Source organism: Cynocephalus volans, chromosome 14 (genome assembly GCF_027409185.1).
Source record: "Cynocephalus volans isolate mCynVol1 chromosome 14, mCynVol1.pri, whole genome shotgun sequence".
NCBI classification, from domain to species: Eukaryota; Metazoa; Chordata; class Mammalia; order Dermoptera; family Cynocephalidae; genus Cynocephalus; species Cynocephalus volans.
The window spans coordinates 94791803-94811230 of NC_084473.1; the positions used below are offsets into that span (position 1 = coordinate 94791803).

The 19428-nt window shown below is 40.0% G+C and overlaps 1 protein-coding gene across 1 annotated transcript in view; it reads left to right on the forward strand.

The window, feature by feature from the left end:
- Window positions 1-19428, forward strand: part of AFF3 (ALF transcription elongation factor 3) — a 420437-nt gene that overhangs the window by 149624 nt on the left and 251385 nt on the right. Inside the window, exon 6 of the mRNA XM_063077832.1 lies at window positions 12429-12476. Coding sequence (XP_062933902.1) covers window positions 12429-12476 — 48 coding nt within the window. The remainder of the gene's footprint in view (window positions 1-12428; window positions 12477-19428) is intronic.

Sequence of the window (19428 nt, forward strand, 5' to 3'; positions counted from 1 at the left end):
CCCAGAAAATATAGAAATTTACCATTCAACATTTCATTAATCAAAAATTTGTTGGAAATGACAAGAATTATCGTCTAAAAATTAGAAAGAATCTCACACTTTAGACATTGTTAATAACTCTCTTCCACTCAAGTAGTCATTTAATTTCTGATCGAACGTGAAATCAATCCTATCCATTCTCTATGTGGATGATCCCAACGGTGAAAAGGAACTTTCAGGAAGCTGAAATGATTTCTGTACTTTCCCCCACTGGTCCAAGCTCTCATTCCTGGAATAACCCAGAATAAGTTGGAACTCTTTTCTGTAATACTGCTTTTTAAACATGCAAGGCATCTAGGGTGGCCCATTTAACTCTTCCCTTCCATGACATGTATCTTCACTTTCCTCACCCATTCCTCAAATGCTCAGACCTTTCATCAGTCTTGCCTCCCTTTCTAGACTCAGAGAGCTTTCAGCTCAGCAACAAAGGTAAACATTAAACACATAATTATTACTCAGAGTAATGAGGTTCTCACAGTGGAAGAAAAAAAATATTACAGGTATTACAGATATTACAGGTATTAGAGAGGAGCAGGGTAGGAGGCCCACTTAGCCCGAGTCTTAAAAGTGTCTTGGTTGTCAGAGACAGCATGTTCCTCAGGTGGACAGATTACAAACATACTGCCCCATCCTGCACTCCCATACCCTGTTCTAGTTTTACCTCATAACACTTCATCTTCTACTATACTGTGTAATTTATTTGTTTATTATTTTCCTGTCTTCTCTCATTAGAATCTAAACTCCAGAAAGACAGGAATTTTTGTCTGTTATATTCAATTATGAAGCCCTAGGCTCTAGAAAATGCTAGATACATAGTAAGCACATGATAAATATTTTTTGAACAATACTCGTTGGGCAGGTTATTCAATTAGCTGACAGCCCATCTCACTATATGAACAACCAACTCATTCATACATTTCCGTCTACCCACTGGGAGGTCTTATAAGACCTTGATAGATGCCTTGCAGAAACCCAGACACATTATGTTAAAGACCAGAGGAAAATTGCAAAGATAACATCATCTGATCTTTTTGAACTCATGTTGCCTCGTAGTAATCATTGCTTTCTTTTCTAAGATCCAAAATACTCCCTGTGTGATTCTAAAATAATGTAATTGTTCCTATTTACTGATCAGCTGTCATGTGGAAGAAACCCTGCTAAATGCTTTCTATGCGTTGCCTCAGTTAATCTCACATTAGCAGGTACTATTATACCTATTTTATGAATGAGAAGGGTGAAGTCTAGAGAAGTTGAGTTACTTCCCCTGAGGGGACACATGTAACAAATGGCAGAACTGGTTTGACAAGAGCCCATGCTCCTGCCTGCTGCACATACAGCCTCTGGTGACTGTTGACACCCAGCAACAAACCCAGATATCTGTAGTTTGGGGATCCTACCTGAGGAAGAGCTAGAGCATTTATGTTTTCCTTATGGCTATGGTTTCTTTGAGATGGTGGCTCCGCGACCACATAAGCAAGTTCCTTGAATGCTAATAGTGCGGATTTTTTTCTGGGGCTGCCATGCAAAGTGGTTGAAAGCATTCTCTTAGTATTGTCACCTAACTGGGGTGTGAATTCCCTCTTAATTTGTTCTACTTATAACTTTGAAGATGGTTCTTGGTGTGAAGGCAGAAGCAAGCTAGATGTTGAATCATGCTTTTTTCTGTCGTCTGTTGATTTTACACCATTTCACACTATACCATCTAACTAAGCAGTAGCCCGCTTTTTCTAATTCTTGTTCTGTAGAGGACCTTGCAGATTTTTCAAGTACCCTCTTTGGTTGCCTGTTACATTAAGTAGTCTGTGTCATTTGTTCTTTTACTACTGCTAAGTTTCTGGATTTTTTTTTTTTTTTTTTAGCCCAAAGGAAGTAGTTTCTAGAAATAATCTATTTTCCCAGTTCTAGAAATCAAATCCTTAATCAAACAATGAATGTTATTCCTTGGTACTTACTATGTTGGAGAGGAGCACTGATAGATAACTGAGTGATTTTTTTTTTTTTTTTTCTGTAAGCCTTTAAGCCATGGTGTTAGATAGAAAATAACCTTCACAATTTTCATTTACACTTCCAGACTTAATTTGACTGTTCTTATTGGTAATTTATCACAAAGGGGTCATTTTTTATTAAATTGTTACAACATAATCTTGGGTGTGTTTTAATTAGATTTCAAGCCTTTTTATTTTATTATTTTCAGTGAACTCAGTTAAAATTTTCTCCACTAGAGTGGAAGATTATTGAGACAGAAATTTGCCTATGATCAATTCCAAACTATAATAATCTTTTGACGGAAGCCAAAGGTTGTGAAACCAAAATGTGACCAAAGCAGATGGTTCTCTTTCCAGCTCTTCCCTGTATTTGGAGGATCTTACACATGATGTTGGAAAACATTGAACAGAGAATGTGTCCATTCTATCCAGATACAATCATGCTATTATAATCTCAGCATATCTAAAATGTGATGTCTTTTTCTTATCAACGTTTTTATTTTGTAAAACTTTTTTTTCTCCCTTTGGATTACAACTCTTGGGGGGTTTATAATAGTAGTGAGGGTGTGAAGATGCAGAGATTGTCTTCTCATTGGGCCCCACCCAGGGGCTTTGGAATAGTGATAGGAGACAGTCTGCCCTCTAGATGTAAGGGACATAGGAGCTGAAGTGTCTCTTTTCTTCCTGACTTGCCCAGAGGATGGATTTATCATGTGATATTTCAGTGGCCAGCGGTCACTTCCAGGGGTGTTCTGAGGCCAGCCTTGATAGAGGGGAGGGCAAATGCGTGAGTTAATTAATATCCAGGTTCAGCCTAGGTACCCCAAGATCCATAAGGGAAAGAACTCACTGTCTTATGCTGGGAAACTCATACCGTTTTTAAAGGAACTGAGCATCATACGGGAGTGGAAGGGAAAAGATAAAAATTCATTGCCACTATAATAGCTCTCCTCCTAATACCCTGCAGATATTTTCCAAGACTAACAGTAAAGCTGAGCATGGCAGAGTCAAGAATGAAAATGCTATAAATGTTCACAAATTTAGAAAAAAGAAAAATCTGTAAGTGTGGTGTTGTAGATAGATGTATTTAAAATTTTTTAACTTTGAGTATTGAAAAACTCTCACCAGCCAAGAAAAATATGTACCAGTTTCTCACTCATGTTTCCATTGCTACCTGATCCCACCTCTCAGATAAGCCTTCTCCCCTGCACCCCAGCTGATTTCAGCTGGATTTATTTATTCAGCATTTATTTATAGCATATCTCCTTAGAGAGCATACATAGAAACAGTTGATGTTGGGTACACAGAGTGAACTCTGTTCTGGGGGTTCAGACAGAGCCGAAGCCCTGTTGGGAAGGTCAGATGATAATGGAGAGAAATGCCCGTGAAGAACATGACATATAAAGCATTATTTGTGAGTCTGCCCTTTATTTCTTTTAGCAAAATGCTTAAATAAAATGAATAGAATGTGCCAAATAGAATATTGTCAAATACGTAGCACCACTTTTGCCATTTACAATAGTCATTTCCACAAGTGGCTAAAAGAGAACTGATTGTCTATCTTACTGTGGCACACAAATTAGAGCAGTCCTAAGTATCTTTAATTGGTTATTTTTTTCAGCCATATTGGGTTATGTTCTCCATCTTGCAAGCTTTTCTGATCAGAATTTCATGATTAGAAAGGAAAACATACTCCTGACTAAATAATAATCAAATGTGGTTTTCTTGTACATTTCCCTCCATCCTTTAAGAAAAAGAAGAATATGGTATAGAGAAGTCCTATCAGCAAGCCTTCTGCTACCTACAGATAACGTTGTTTGTTATTAGGGTATGTAAATGGCGGGGCGGGGCACAGGATGAGTTTCAGGAAAAGGTTAAGAAGGAAATGGTAGTCTCACTGAAGTCTCACTGAAGTCTGCCTGTCAGTGACCCAGGATTGTCACCCCTACCTGAGCCTACCCGGTCCTCCTCTTGTTAGAAGTGATGACTGCAGAGTTTTAGATGAAAGAACACAAAGGTCTTGAAGTGTTCTCACCAATGACAGATTACAAGTGGGAATCACTGTCCATTGTTACCGTATTGCAAGTGGGAATCACTGTCCATTACTACCGTTATGTGGTTTCTTTACCCAGTGTTGACAGGGCATGTGGAAGATGACCCAATACACAGTGCTCAGGCACTCTATTGAGACACGACCCAGTGGAAAAACACTCGATATCAATTAGTGTTCGGGATGTAAAATGACTGTCTGTGGCTCTGACCTCTTTATGCCAGCGGTAGGTCAGCACACTGACAGATCACTTAACTTTCTGAAAACCAAATGCACTTTTAGCCACAAGCTCTGATTGAGATCACTAATTTTCATTATAAAAGTAATAACCTAATAGAAAGACCTTGTTCTCTGCCTAAGAATCTGATAGAAAAATGATTGTTAACTCTTTAACAATATTGCCCGATGATAGAAGGCTAATACTTGTCCTCTAATTTACAAGTACCAATGTGGGTATTGGGGAAGTCAAATGACTTGCTAATGGTTTCTGTACTAATGAGTATAAGCTTAATTTTAATGAAGTAAATAAATGTTGGTGCTCTAAGAGTTTGTCTTTAAAGCAACTGGTGGTTTGTTGGTGGTGGTGGTGTTTTGGATAAAGCAAATTCATCCCTTTGTAATGTAGATGACCAGCCTCATTACATCTTTTTTTTTTAATGTGTTGTCCACTTGTTTATTTATTCATTCAGTTGATGTCACTGAATGCCTGTTACATTGTACCAAGCACTTCTGCTAAGAACTGATCATAAACATATTGAATGAGAGATAGCATATCAGTAAAATCTACTAATACAGGTTAATGGTACCCGGGAACATTTTTTCATCTTGTTCTTTTCAGTGCCATATAGTATTTCTTAATGCAGTAAAATCGTATTAAGAAGTTAATATATGGCAGAGAAGGGGAGTGGGGGAAAAACTGCTTAATGGGTACAGGGTTTTAATTTGGATTGATGGAAACATTTTGGAACTAGCCAGAGGTGATTGTGATCCACAACTCTGTGAATGCACTAAATGCCACTGAATTGTGCAGTTTAAAATGGTAGATTTTGTGTTAGCTGACTTTCGTCTCAATAATTCTTTTAAAGTTAATGTAGTTTGTGGTTTGTTCCTCTCTGTACGTTTACTTGACTTTGTATTATGTATTAAAGTTGGAAGATGTTTGAGAAGTCTAGCCCAGTCCCTTTCAGGCAATTTTTTGTACCTTTCAGTAGAATTCTGAAGTTTTTAAATACATCTCAAGCATTTTTTGTGAAGGTTATCCTTATTTATTTTTCTTGATATTGGGGATGGGATTTTTTTCATATGTTTTAATTGTTTATTATTGCTTCACAGAAGAGCTACTGAGATATGACTGCTTAGTTTATATGCAACCACTTTATTAACCTCCCGTTTTAGTAACAGTAACAGTGGAGTCTTTTAGATTGTTCTAGGTTATTCAAAAATCTCTAAGCTGAGATCCAGTTTTACGTATTTTGCCTGATGATACTTTAAAAGGGCTCTAATACTAAATATTAAACCTTTTTTGCATTCCTGGGAGAAATCCCACTAATTCTTATAAAATTGTATTGAGTTATGTCCATTAATAACCTACTGAGGATTTTATATTCATTTTCATAAAGCATATTTATCAGTTCTCTTTTGTTAGGTTTTCATGCTAATTTAATTTTTAAAAATGCATTTCTTTCCATTACTTTCTACTCTGGAAGAGAAAATACATGCGAATTAGTTCTTCCTTAAAAATTTGCAATACTTCACTCTAAAACTGTCTGGTTTGAAGCCCTGTTTGAAGGTAATTTTTAATTTATTTTATCTGAATTCTCAGGGTAATAGGTCTAATCTCTTTTTTACTTATTAAGTCAGATTTTTTCAGAAAGTTGCCAACTTCATCAAGATTTTTTATTAGTATTGGGTTCTATTTTAATATTGATATCAATATCCTCTTATAATCTCTTCCATATAAGTTACATATCCCCTTCTTATCTCAAATTATGTTTATTTGGGCTTTCTTTTTATTGTACACATGTGTGAGTGACTTGTCTGTTGTTATAAGTAGTGTGTTTTGTTTTTGCTTTTGTTTTTGAGAAACTGCATTTTGGCTTTGTAAATTCTACTGATTTTATATTCCATTAATATTGTATTTGTTTTTCCCTATTTGTTATTTTCTTCCTTTTGCCTTTATTTTCTCTCTCTTTTGATTTTAAATTTTTGATTGATTGCTTAGCACATATATTTCCTTTAAAAAAAATAATGAAAGCATTTAGTGTATGAGTTTGCCTCCAGGAACATCTTTGGGAGCATCTCATAATTTTATTTGCTGTATTTTAATGTTATTTTTCTGTAAACATGAAGCGCTATTTGTAAGTGTGTGGTTTTTGTTTTATTTCAAGAATTCCAGGAGATTTTTATGTCTACACTGTGTTTAATTCATAGCTTCATAGTTTTGGTAGTTCTGTGGTTAAAGAGTCCAGGCCGTAAAATAACTACTTTTTGAAATAGTTGAAGCTTTTGCTGTTGCCCAGTATGTGATCACTTCAGTACCTGTCTTGTGTGCACGTGAGAAGCTGCGCTTTCCTCATAGCATTCTACATACATCATATCTACCAATTTAGCCTTGTGTAATTTGTTGTTCAAGTTATCTATCCCTCCGTATAGGTTTAGTTTTTGATATCTTTTGTCTTTTAGGAAAAATAAGGGCATGTTAAAGACTTCTAACCATAATAATTCTATTTCTCTTCCTTTTTCCTAGCATACTTTATATTGATGTTCTTTTAATGCTGTTCCTATTTTTTCCTCATTCTGTATGATGAGTCTTCTTTGCCATGAACTGTCCTTTAGTTGATTTAGTATTGCCACCATTTGCTGTCATTTTGTTTGCATTTTTTGTTGTACCTTTATAATCCTTTCTCTTTTTATGAATGTTTTTGCTTATTTTTCCCCTCAATGTGTAAATGTCCGGCTGGTGATGATGCAGGAGGATCAGAGAGAAAGAACCAGATGTGAGTGGCAGAGCAGAAGGTGACCCTGTTGGCTGAGCAGATTCTGATCAGGAGGGGGCTGACCAGGGATGAAGTTGGGCTTCCAGCATGGGGGGGTTGGGAGCAGAGTGCAGCCCTTGGAACGGGACATCTCCTATTACCTAAGAGATAATGAATGAGCCCTGAGATGGGCTGAATTTTGGAGAGAACTGTCTGTCTGCTCCCTTGCCCACAGGTGACCCTGTCTTCAAATGTAAGGCTGGGGACACAGTCATAGTGATGGGGCTCCCCACAGAATTATGCCAACCCCTGAATTTAGGGGTTTAGCTCTTTGTCCACTGCTTTTGTGGCCTTGACAGCACAGCTAAGTTCTTTGTATCTCAGTTTTTCTGTAAATCAAGAATACTGAGATTTATTTAAAAATAGTTCTACTGGGCTGTTAAAGAGTGTGCATGGGATAAACAATTTCTAAATGCTTGAGGGTCTTTTGAGCACTTGCAGACAAAGGAAGACATTGTGATTTTAAAGTGGTATTATTTTAGAATGAAAGTTCTGCCTGAAATGTGTCTGATGAAGAATTAAATGATTTTCAAAAACTAGAATGTGTGCACTCATCTTGGCAAAGAAATGCTATTTCCCACTGATTTGTTTGAGCGTCTTCTCCATAAGCCTTGCTTCTTCCAGTCCACTGTGCTTGGCATGGTAACTAGGGACTTCTGCTGTCAGGGATGGGATGTTCCTGGCTGTTTCTCCAGCTCTACTGACCTGCAGCTTAGCTCCTTACATTTCCCTGGCAGAGCATGCGACACGTACATTTAAGTAGTAGGATTTGGGGAAAGCGCATCATAGGCAAGGCTGAAGAGAAGGAGAATCAGCTGGGTTGCAAGCTTTTAATTGAAGTTCAGTTGGAGGATCAATGAGGTGAGACTGTTATGACAGCTTTCGAAAGGTAATGATGGGAAAACGAGGTGGGTTCATCAAAGTCGGAGTAAATACGGAGCAACAGCTCAGCAGCTCAGCATGAAACACCAGCTATAAACTCTCACAAAACACAGTGTAATTAAAATTTACGTTGTGCAGCCCTCCTTCTCAGTGGGTATCTTTCTGAGGAAAGCAATAACTTCATTGTGAAAAATATAAACACAAATTTGAAGATGTAAATTGCATGCTTATTTTAATCTTATTTGTAAACATGGAAAGTTCTCAAAATGTAAATATAATCAGAGCACACAACTGCAGCTGAAACCAGATTTGAGAAAGACCTCAAGAAGGTGAAAGACCCTCCAGTCCCACCCACCCTATGACCTTACCTATCCCTTCCATATACTTGTAAAAGACGAGGTGGAATTCCATCCTCCAATTTCTTTTTTTTTTTTTTTTTTATCTGTAAGATTGTTATTTATTTTAACAGCATCATCATCATTTTTAATCATTTCAGGAATAGGCCTGTACTCTTCATGAGATCCTGAGTATTCTTAACTATTGTATTAGTCCATTTTGTGTTGCTATAACAGAATACCTGAAACTGGGTGATTTATAAAGAAAGCAAAATGTATAGCTTACAATTTCTGAGGCTGAGAAGTTCACAGTCCATCTGGTGGTGGTGACAGTGACCCAGGGGTCTCACATTGCAAGATGGTGGAAGCAGAGAGAGCAGAGACAGCAAGAGACAGACTCTCCTCTTCTTTTAAAGCCCTCAGAACCACGCCCCTGACCATCATTTTTAATCCATTCACTACTGCACGGTCCTACAATCCAATCACCTCTTCAAGGCTCCACCTTTGAGCTACCATAATAGGATTTCCCACCCTCATAACAGTCACAGTGGGGACTAAGTTTCTAATACACATAACTTGGGGGACACAATTCAAGCTTCAATGAGTTTTGGGGGTACATAATTCAATCCAGCACATTCCACTCCTGGGCCCCCAAAACTCATGTCTTTTTCACATGCAAATACATTCATTTTTATCCCCAAAGTCTTAACCTGTTTCCGCTCAAAAGTCCAAAGTTCAAAGTCCCATCTGTGAGATCAATACAAGTTATCTACTTCCAAGATATAATGGTGGGACAAATACAGGGTACACATTCCCATTCCAAAAGGTAAAAATAGGCCAAAAGAAAGGTGTAACCAGTCCCAAACAAGTCCAAAACCCAGCAGGGCAAGCATCAAATCTCAAAGCTGGTCAATTTTATAATTTGACTCCATATTCAACGTCCTCTGCATGCTGGTGTGGGGGTTGGTCCCCAAATCCTTGGGCAGCTCCGCTCCTATGGCTTTCCTGGTCTCAGATGATGCTTTAGCTCTTGCAGGCTGGTGTTGCACATGGGTAGCTCCACAGCTCTGGGGTCTCCATGGCGATCCCATTCTCACGGCTCCCCTAGACATGGCACTGATGGGGTTTCTCAGCTGCAACTCTGACCCCACATTTCTGCTCATCATTGCTGTACCATCCTCCAATTTCTGAGGACACAAATCCTTATCTGTTATTTCTAATGTCACAGAAGGAATAGTAGTTCTGACCTTCTCTCTCCACTTCCTCTCCCATCTACTTTCCCTTTGGTCTTCGCACGTCGTGTTGGAGGCCAGTGAGTGAGAAACAGTGACTAAATGTTGGATAGTTTGCAGCGTGGAAAGGAGGAGGAAGTTTACCCAAACACTGTCTGAATTCTTTTATTTCCCTGCTTTAGGAAATGGGCCGGGAACGTTTCAGATGTGTGCTGCCAGCTGAAGCTTTGGGGAAAAGAGGAGGGAAGAGTCTAGGAAAGGGTGTGGAATATACTAAAATCATTTGGGCCTCCTGATCCAACACTGTTACTTAACACTTTTTCTTGATTTATAAGGACAGACATGTATGTTGTGTTCATGATTATTAGTAACAGTGGCTGTGCCTCACACATTTTGTTTTTGATCTTTTAATGATGAGAGTAGAAAGGAGCAAAAAGATGATATTCCTATTTCTAAAACTTACCAAACAATCCATAAGGAAATAAATTTCACCTCAAAGTTTCCAAACTGTTGGATCAAAGACCTAGACATAAAAGCTAAGACTAAAACTCTTGAAAGAAAACATTAGGGTAAATCTTTATGACTAGGATTTGGCAATTGTTTCTCAGATAGGACACCAAAAATGCAAGCAATAGAAGAAAAAATATAGATGAATTGGACTTCCTCAAAATTAAAAATTTTGTGCGTCTATGAACACTATCAAAAGAGTAAAAATACAGCCCACAGAATGGGAGAAAATGTTTGCAAATTATATATCTAATAAGGGTCTAATGTCACAAATATGTAAAGAACTCTTATAACAAAATAATAAAAAGACAACTCAATTAGGAAATGGGCAAAGAATTTGAATAGACATTTCTCCAAATAAAATAAACAAATGACAAACAAGCACATGAAAAGATGTTTAACATTAGTCATTAGAAAATGCAGATCAAAACCACAGTGAGATACCATTTCACACTCACTAGTACAGCTATTATAAAAATAAATAAAATAAATATTGGCTGGGAGGTGGAGAAATTAGAACCCTCATACGCTGATGGTCAGAAAGTGGAATAGTACAGCCACTGTGGGAACAGTGTGACAGTTCCTCAAAAACCTAAATAATAGAATTGCTATATGACCCAGCAATTCTATTCCTGGTTGTATACCCAAGAGTTGAAAACAGGTGTTCAAACAAAAACTTGTCCGTGAATGTTCATAGAAACACCATCACAGTAGTCAAAGTGGAAACCACTAAAATGTGCATCATCTGATGAATTTATCCATTCAATGGGATATTCAGCTGCAAAAAGGAATGAAGTGCTGATACCTGCTACAACATGGATGAACACTGAAAACGTAATGCTAAGTGAAAGTAGTCAGACACGAAATAGCACATACTGTATGATTTCATTTATGTGAAATGTCCAGAACAGGAAAATTAAGAGACAGAAAGCAGGTGAGTTTTCAGGGGCTGTGGGTAAGGAGGAATAAGGAGTGACTGCTCAGTGGGTATAGGGTCTGCATTTGGGGTGATGAAAAAGTTCTAGAACTGGATAGCTATGGTGGTTGCATGACATTGTTAATGTACTTAATGCCAGTGAATTGTACACTTTAAAATGGTAAGTGTTATTTGTACTTTACCACGTTCCTCAGAACTGGAGGAGGTAAATTCATTCACTTCTTCACACACCTACCACTCAGGTATTTATTGCACATGCTCCATACTGCGTGCAGCACCATGCTGAAGAGACACAGAGCCCCTGAATTCATGAAGTATGTGTTCTAGAGGAGGAGGTATTACTGCAGCATTAGGTATTGACTTACAGTGGTGGGGAAGGCTACAAAGACGAAGTGAATGCTGCTGAGGAAGAGGGCTCCAGGGTCAGGAATGGCTGCTCTGTCGAAGCTGTGGCTGAGCTGCCACCTGTAGGGTGACTTGGAATTAACTAGGAAAACTGGGAATGGGGCAGGTATCATTCCTGGTGGAGAGAGAACTGCGAGGAAGAAGGAAGAGTGGGCTTGGAGGACAGAACACGAAGCAGTCCTCACTCTAGGTTGCTACACTGAGTGTGGTCAACAGCCGTGAATTATGGGACCGAAAGGAGTGATCGCCTGAGACCACAGAGAGGCACTTCCACCGGCACACACTGCTGTTGGATCCCCACCAAATGATGTCCTACACTCTGGGCTGTGTAACCAGCCGTAACCAGACAAAGTCTCTCGATCTTAATGTGCTCTCCAGAGTCAGCTGTGACCTGAGGCCACCATTTCTCAGAGCCCTTAACATCTTCACAGCATAGGGCAGCGTGGGTTACGGAACAAGTGGCTCTGGAGTGTGACACCCAGCATGCCACGCCAACATCCAGAGCATGCTTCTCCTTTTGGTCTTTCAATTTCCAGCCCATCAAACCAGTAAATCTAGGCTCTGAGGACTGTGGAACTACCAGATTCTACTTAAGCTATAGCAACCACTGTACTTGTCAGGCCCATAGCACATATTTACTGGGTAAACTGGACCCACTTTTACAGCAGAGGCCATGGTTTCCATACTTTCATGGATCCCAAGTTGAACAGATTTTATACCTGCAGGTCATGTTCTGTACACCTAGGAGCCTGCCCCACTCAGAGTTGGTGAGGTTGGAGGGCCCAGAGCTGAAGTTCTGGTGCAGGCATGTGTGGCATTCCAGGCCAGGGAAGGGGCAGAAGCAGTAGCCAGAATGGGGCAGCCATCTAGGGAAGGAGCGTGTCGGTAGGTTCCAGTCTAGGCCCTATTAAGTCTAAGCGCTATCAAGTGTTTTTCCACTAATTTGGAAGCTTGCATGTTATCTTCTCTTTGTGACCATAAATCTATACCATCAGGATTAATTTTTTTCTTTCTTTTTCAGGAGAGCAGATCTGCAGAAAGCAACAGCTGTGTTGAAGAAATAATTCGGGTAAGGATATTCTTTTAAAAATCTTATCAACTTGTTGGGCATAGATTCTGAATAGAAAGGAAACGTGGGACTGCATTATCAAAGGGAGCCCACCGTTTGTTTGCTGTCTGACGTTTACCTTTTCCAGGGGTAATCGTGCAAGTTGCCTAAATGACACTTCATGAAACGGTGCTTCTTTTAGAGATGTGAGAGCCACACGCCATCTGGGTGCCTTTCACAGGCTGAGGTGACACTGTGTTAAAGTGAACTGGACAACAGCAGAATGTAGATGGAAACCACGCTTGTGCTTGTGTGTGGATGCCCCCATTTATCACCGTAGCATAGAAAAAGCATCATTGAGTGGTGTGTACTTTTTGAGTCAGGCAGGGTTGCACTGTCATTTTTCTCTTAATCTTAATTAGAATCAGAAGCACTTGACAAAGAGGTAGTGCTCAGAGTCTGAAAATGTATTTGTATATTGTTTTACATGTCATTATTTTCGTGTTACTGTCTGCATGCCTGTCCTTTTCGGTACCGTCGTCTCCAGTGTGGACTCCCTCCATGAACCAGTTTCACACCCAGATCAACTTGGGTTGGGCTGTCCTGCTGTCTTAGTGTTTTCCTGCATATTCAAACTTATAATCAGGATGTTGTTGTCAACCTATATTTTTTCTTTGCTCATATTTTTTCAGGGCAGTAACCTAATAATTTATAGTTCTCAGAAAGCGGATATTACATTGGGCAAAACACCGAGACACATTAGGCCAAACGGTATGGCAATTCGCTGTAAACAGGGAAAAAGGCAACCTTATTTTAATACGTTCCTAACTTTTGGATATCCTACACACTTTTTCTTGAATTGCTTGTGAATTACAGTAATATAATTAGTTGGTTTAAAATGTTACATTAACTGTTTCCTAAAGCAGGGTTTTTTCTTTCTATAAAGCATTATCTTATAAATAAAGATTTTAATTCTCAAGTTAATCAGAACAATTAACTAAAGTTTGGTTTGTTGAATTCATAATGATTTTTTTCTGGCAAGGATTTACATAAAAAACAATTATCAAAGCAGACAGCTTCATTTCTGGTATTTAAGTATATGTTAAATAAAATACATTCTGTACTTTATATCTATATTACCTCTATTCTGGGGCTTTGTTTCAGATTAAACAACAGGTAGTGTAAGATGCTGATATAGTTTTTTCTATTTTTCTCTTTCCACACACTTTCGTGTTTGGGGTCCAAGTATTCCATTTTTAAGCCATCTTCCTTTGATTGGTCATGGTGTTTATATCTGCCAAATGATAATACCAGAGCACACTATTCCTCTCCTTAGTTTGTGTAACTAGAAAAATTCTACCCCCCTTATCCTCCCTTAGCCTTTCTGAAGATATGGAAGAAATCTGTCATTTGACCTCTCCCTTTTCATTCTTAAAGTCTGAGTAAGGACTTGAGTTATTCTCACACCAAAAGGATATAGCTTAGGTAAAGTAAAATCCAATTAAAATAAAACTGAATGCCACAGTCAAGAGTTTAAAGCTTATTATTTTTTTCTGAAGATTGCAGATGAGAACCTCATACCCCTCACCCCATTCCTACCTTGCCACGATATTGACCACTAATATCTCCCAGCATTGGCGCTGGCCCTGCCGTGACCCTCTTGAAATCAGGCATGGAACAAAGGGAAAACACAGACCCACCGGGTAATTGACTTGTGTGCATGTGCAAGGCTGAGGTTTCTAACGCGCATGCCAGTGGGCAGTGGGATTGTGACTGTGTTCAAAGACAGCTGAGCCCTCTACAATCCACTCTTCCTAGAACCCTTGAAGAGGAGGCCAGGATGGGAGGTATATAGACTTGCTGGTGATGCCAGAAGGATCCAGTTGAGCCTTTATCTTTCTTCCCACCTGTCAGCCTAAGGTGTTAGTAGCAGTAGTTGGTATTAGGGGAGCTCCTAGAGGATCGTGTCAGTGTTGTTAGTTTTGCCTGGAATGTCTTTCTGGCGTCCTCTGCCTCACCCACACCAGTCATTCTCCAAAGTGATCTTCCCTCTCATCCCAAGCATGCGCTGTCCTCCAAACACATGCACAGGGCTCCTTCTCAGATACAGCCCCTCACATCTGTTGTATATCTGCCACATGCCAGCATCCCTCCCAGACTGTGGGCCCAGTGTCTGGAATTTAGAATTCACAATCTTGTTGTTGAATGAATACATAAATCAGTGAGTGAGTGAGCTAGTGAGAGTCCTCTAAAAGAAAATGAGGAATATCATTGTGATGGCTCACAAACAAATTCCATTTTCTATACATCATGGACATAACGTATTGGTCTTTTTGGTGCCAGGTTTCCTTGGGTAGTCTCTGTGGAACCCACTTTTCCTTATCAGTTTCTCTGCCCTGTGACCAGCTCAGGTAAGCCCGAAGTGGTCAAGGTCACCAGGAATACTTGTTACTTGCAGCCATTGTGTTTAACTGATGGCTCTCTCATGTTGTAGAGGCAGAGAAAAGTCATGAAAAATGCCTTAAAGTGATGAAACTTGGGGTACTCGTGCCCTTCCATGTGGAAGGCACCAGGAGAACAATGGCAGGCCAAACGGACATAGCCCCCTTGTCCTCTTGGAACTGACAGTCTGCTGGAAGAAGTAGATACTATTTTTTTAAGATAACAAATAAATGTCTAATGTTAACTGTGACAAATACTCAGGGTTTTATGAGAGCTTACAGTAGGGTACATGACCTAATTTGGGGTCAAGAACAGCTTCCCTGAGGAAGTGACATTCGAACTGATAGTTGGAGGATGAATAAGAAATCAACCTGCGGAGGGGAATGGCGAGAGTTCCAGGCAGAGGAAATGGAAGAGCTTGGCTTGTGCGAGGCCTGGAAAGGACCGGGAAGGCCATGGTGGATAGAGAGCAGGTGGATAAAGCTAGGCAGGAGGGTCAGAGGAGCCCGATGCCTTCTTAGCCATGTTCAGATCCTGTGCGATGGGAGCCAGTGAAGCATTTGAGCAGAGTGGTGTGATCCTGTTGGCAATCGAGATGCACTACTCTGGCTGCTGTGGAAAGTGGATTGAGGGGGAGAGGAAGCAAGACGGACGGGAGGCAGGAGTCCGGATGAAGGCGCTTGGTGGTGCACTCACGGACATGGGAACATTCGGAGAGATCCTGGTTTGGGGTTAGGGAGGAAATCATAAAGTCGTTAGACATGCTGAGTTTGAAGTACCTTTGAGACATTTAAGTAGACATGGAGAACATCGATGAACACACATGAGTCCGGAGCTCCAAGCAGAGGTCTGAGCTGCAGGCCAACTTTTTGGATTCATTAGCCTGTCATTAGTAATACAACCATAGAAATGGGTAAAAAGTTTTGGAGAGAAACTAGGGACCAAGAAACAATGAGAGCCTAAATAGAGACATTTAAAGGCCAAGGAAAGGAAGAACCACTGGCAGATAGAAGTGAGAGGGAGTGACCAGAGAAGCTGAGGGAAAATTATGACAGTGAAAAGTAATAGAATCCAAGGAAAGAGAGCTTTAAGCACAACAGTGTTCAGAGGACACAAGAAAGATGAGAGTCTCAAGCCACCCAATGGGTTGGACAACAGAAGGGCTGCTGATAAGCTTCTTGAGTACTGTGTTTGTGGAGCAGAGGGGGCAGAACCTAGACTAGAGAAAACTGAGGAAATGGAGTCAGTTTGGAGTTTGGAGACCTCTCATGAGGAAAGGCCATAGTTCCCATTCAGCTGCCTTTTCAATTGCCATATATCTGTATCAATGACAACTTCCAAGCGATGAAGAGCTAACATTTACTGAACACTCATTGTGTATGAAGCACTATTCTAGGCTCCTTGCATTTGTTAATTCATTTACCCATCGCAGCTGCCCCATAAGGTGGGCACTGTTGACACCCCCATTTTGCAGATGAAGAAGCCAAGGTAAGGATAAGTTCATTACAACTTGCCCAGGTCACATAGCTGGTAAGTGGTAGAGCTGAGATTTTAATGAGGACCTCTGGCACCAGCACCCTCTCTCTCAACCTCTGTGTTGTCTTACTATGTGAAGAAGTCCCCTGGGTTCACTAATGAACCCACTCACTCACAGGCATTTTGCTGAGAAAGGAGGTTTCCCATTTCCTCATTTATGATCTGAAAGTGCCAGATCACACATTTGTGCACTTAAACTTGCACAGGTTTTATGGCCAACAATATCAGACTCATCTTCCTCTCCCCTCTTATTTTTGCTGAGATGACTGTTTTCAAGTCATTTGAATATTATATTGTGTTCTAAAGTGCACTTATTTTTTATTCTTACTTAGAGAATTTTAACCCTGGGGCCTAATAAATCTGTGTGTTATTGCAAAATTTTCTTAACCAAGGGAGATATCATAATTCTGTCAAACTGGGCAGTAAGGACAAGGAGTCCTCATGGCTGACATATGTTTGTAACAAGCAGTTTTCTAAGTTACACTGTATTTTATCCTTAAAGACTCCCATGCTGTAACACTTGGGTGCTTTTTGTAGCATTATCCATTAACAGCGTAGAATGGCATTAACATTTGTTCAGCAAATAAAATCCATTTACAACTTAATGGGGAAGAGGCAGTTCGGGGCTAGACTCTAAGATGCACAAGTTTTATGCAAGACATCTGTAGATGCATTTGTTGAGGGCACTTCTCATAACATAGAGCACCTTGTAATAAGAGACCGTTTTTTGAGGTTCTGGTTTGGAGTTAAGGAATGAATTTAGAGACAATTTCATTGCAGCATCTGAGTGGATTACCTTCTTGGCTCTCATCTTTAGTCACTAATTTAATCCCAATGTGCTGTGAAATATTCATAGTGAATATTTACACAGAAGTGCATTTCTTTTTATATGAAGGCGGTACGTGGTACTTAGTTTAAATTCTAGAGACCCAAAAAGTTTCCTGACACTATAATGGGACAAACTTCAGGATATAAAGGGAACTTCTTTTTTTCCCTATTTTTCCAAAAACTAAGGAGCCTCCTGGATAGGATGATTTCTAGTCATAGTACTGGGAGAGCTGTGAGTTGAGAGCACCAGCATCTGAAAAGCATATCATGGTGCCCGGCACAGGTTCAGAAGCTGGCTGGTGGGACAGAGCAGCTGTGTTCTCAGATGTCTACATGCTCCTTAACCCTAATGAAAACATACCAGCCACTCTACACCTGCTCCAAAATAGAGAACCAAGAGATGACTTGTTTTAAGTGACCTCTTCAGGTCATTTGCTGAGCTGGACCTAGGTCAAATTTCTTCTGCTTCAGACCAGACAGGCTTTTTTCTAGTTCATTCTGTTTCCTTTATAAATTATTTCATTTGTTTCCAACAGTAAAGTTTTTATTACTGACAAAAGGAAGCCCACCAATGGCAAAATCAATCCAGGTATATCTATAAAGGAGCTGCATTAATATATCCCATTACTTGTAGTAAAATACAATAAAAAGTAAACCTGACGCAGGCCTAGAGAAATTCCCAAAACAAAACCTACAATAAGACTGGACTAGGATAAATTAGTTCACTTGGTGGTGTTTTGTTTTGTGTTTTCTTTTTGCATTTGGCCATCTGAATGATTGGGGACAGAAATACCAACTTTTATAAATCTTTGATCTGTGGATGTATTTTTAATAGATGCCAAAATAGAAGCCAAAAGCCCGGACTAAATGGCTCCACCTCTACCTGCCAGGCTGCCCTGGTGCCTGTGAGGTGCATCCAGCTGCCTGCTTCTACGTTGCAGGGTCATTTGGCTACACTCTATAGACTGTGATGACTGGCGGTGTTCAGTCTCTAACAGGGCGGGGGGTGAGAGATCACTCTAATTCAGAATCTGTTCTGAGCCTGGAGGCTTTGAGGTGATGGTGAGAGGATCCCTGGAGCCCCGAAGCTCCTCTTGGGAGTGAATGGCTTTGCCTTCCCGTGCTTACCTGCCTCATCCTGCCGTACACCATCAGAAACCAGACAGGCATTTGCAGAACATACAGGGAAACGACCAAGCGAACGTTAGCAGCCCACGCATCTCAGTCTGCGTGATTAGATTTTCTGCCCTCTCAGTAAAGGGCAGGTTCTGATACCTCAGTCAATATCTTCTCACGGGGGTTTGTCACTATTTTACTGTGAAGGTTTTACAGTTTCTTGCAAGATACTTGGAGAACTGCAGCACTCCATTAGAGAGCCAAGAGTAAAATTACTTAATTTTTGTACATTTTTTCTAGCCTTGCAAGGTACATCAGCAGAACTAAGAAATGACAGATTGAAAATATCTGGGGGAAAAAAAAAAAAAAAAGTAGATGTACTCAACAGCTTCAGAACACCTGCTACACACAGGCGGGCCTCGGCAGTTGGGTGAGGGAGCTAGAGGAAGAACGTGGAGAGAAAACAAGGAGGACGTGCTCCTCCCGCCACCAGCACTTCCTCGGAAGGTGGCTGGCAGAGTCCAGCCCCAGCAACACGAAGCCAGGGGTGGAGAGGTGGGACTGAAGCCAGGAGACAGTAGGCTGACTGGCCCCGTGTGTGTGGGTGGTCCCCTGGATGACACGTTGTCACTCACATACTCCATTCAGTTTCATAGCATCTTTATAGTTTTTTCTTCTTTATATTTGAGTGAGCATTTTCAGAAAAATAAAGAATCATGAGTCATGTAGAACAAAAAGCATACAATCTTTATTCACAGATGATATACCATTGCAGGGTCGTTTTTCTTACTGTAAAGAGTTGAAATTATTAATACATGTAAAATTATATTATCCAATAATACTTTCAAATGTGTAACTTCCCCAAAAGTGTAGTTTATTTGTAATCTGGGGTTCACTTGGGTGTTCTCCAACAGTGAAATGCTCGTGTTCAGTACAAGTCAACCAACTTGGTTTAGGTCCTTTGCTAACTTTATTTAAGAGATCCAGTGTAATTTTAATTTTTCTTTTCTGTTTGTATACTTAACATAGCCATGTATATTCCTCAGACTTA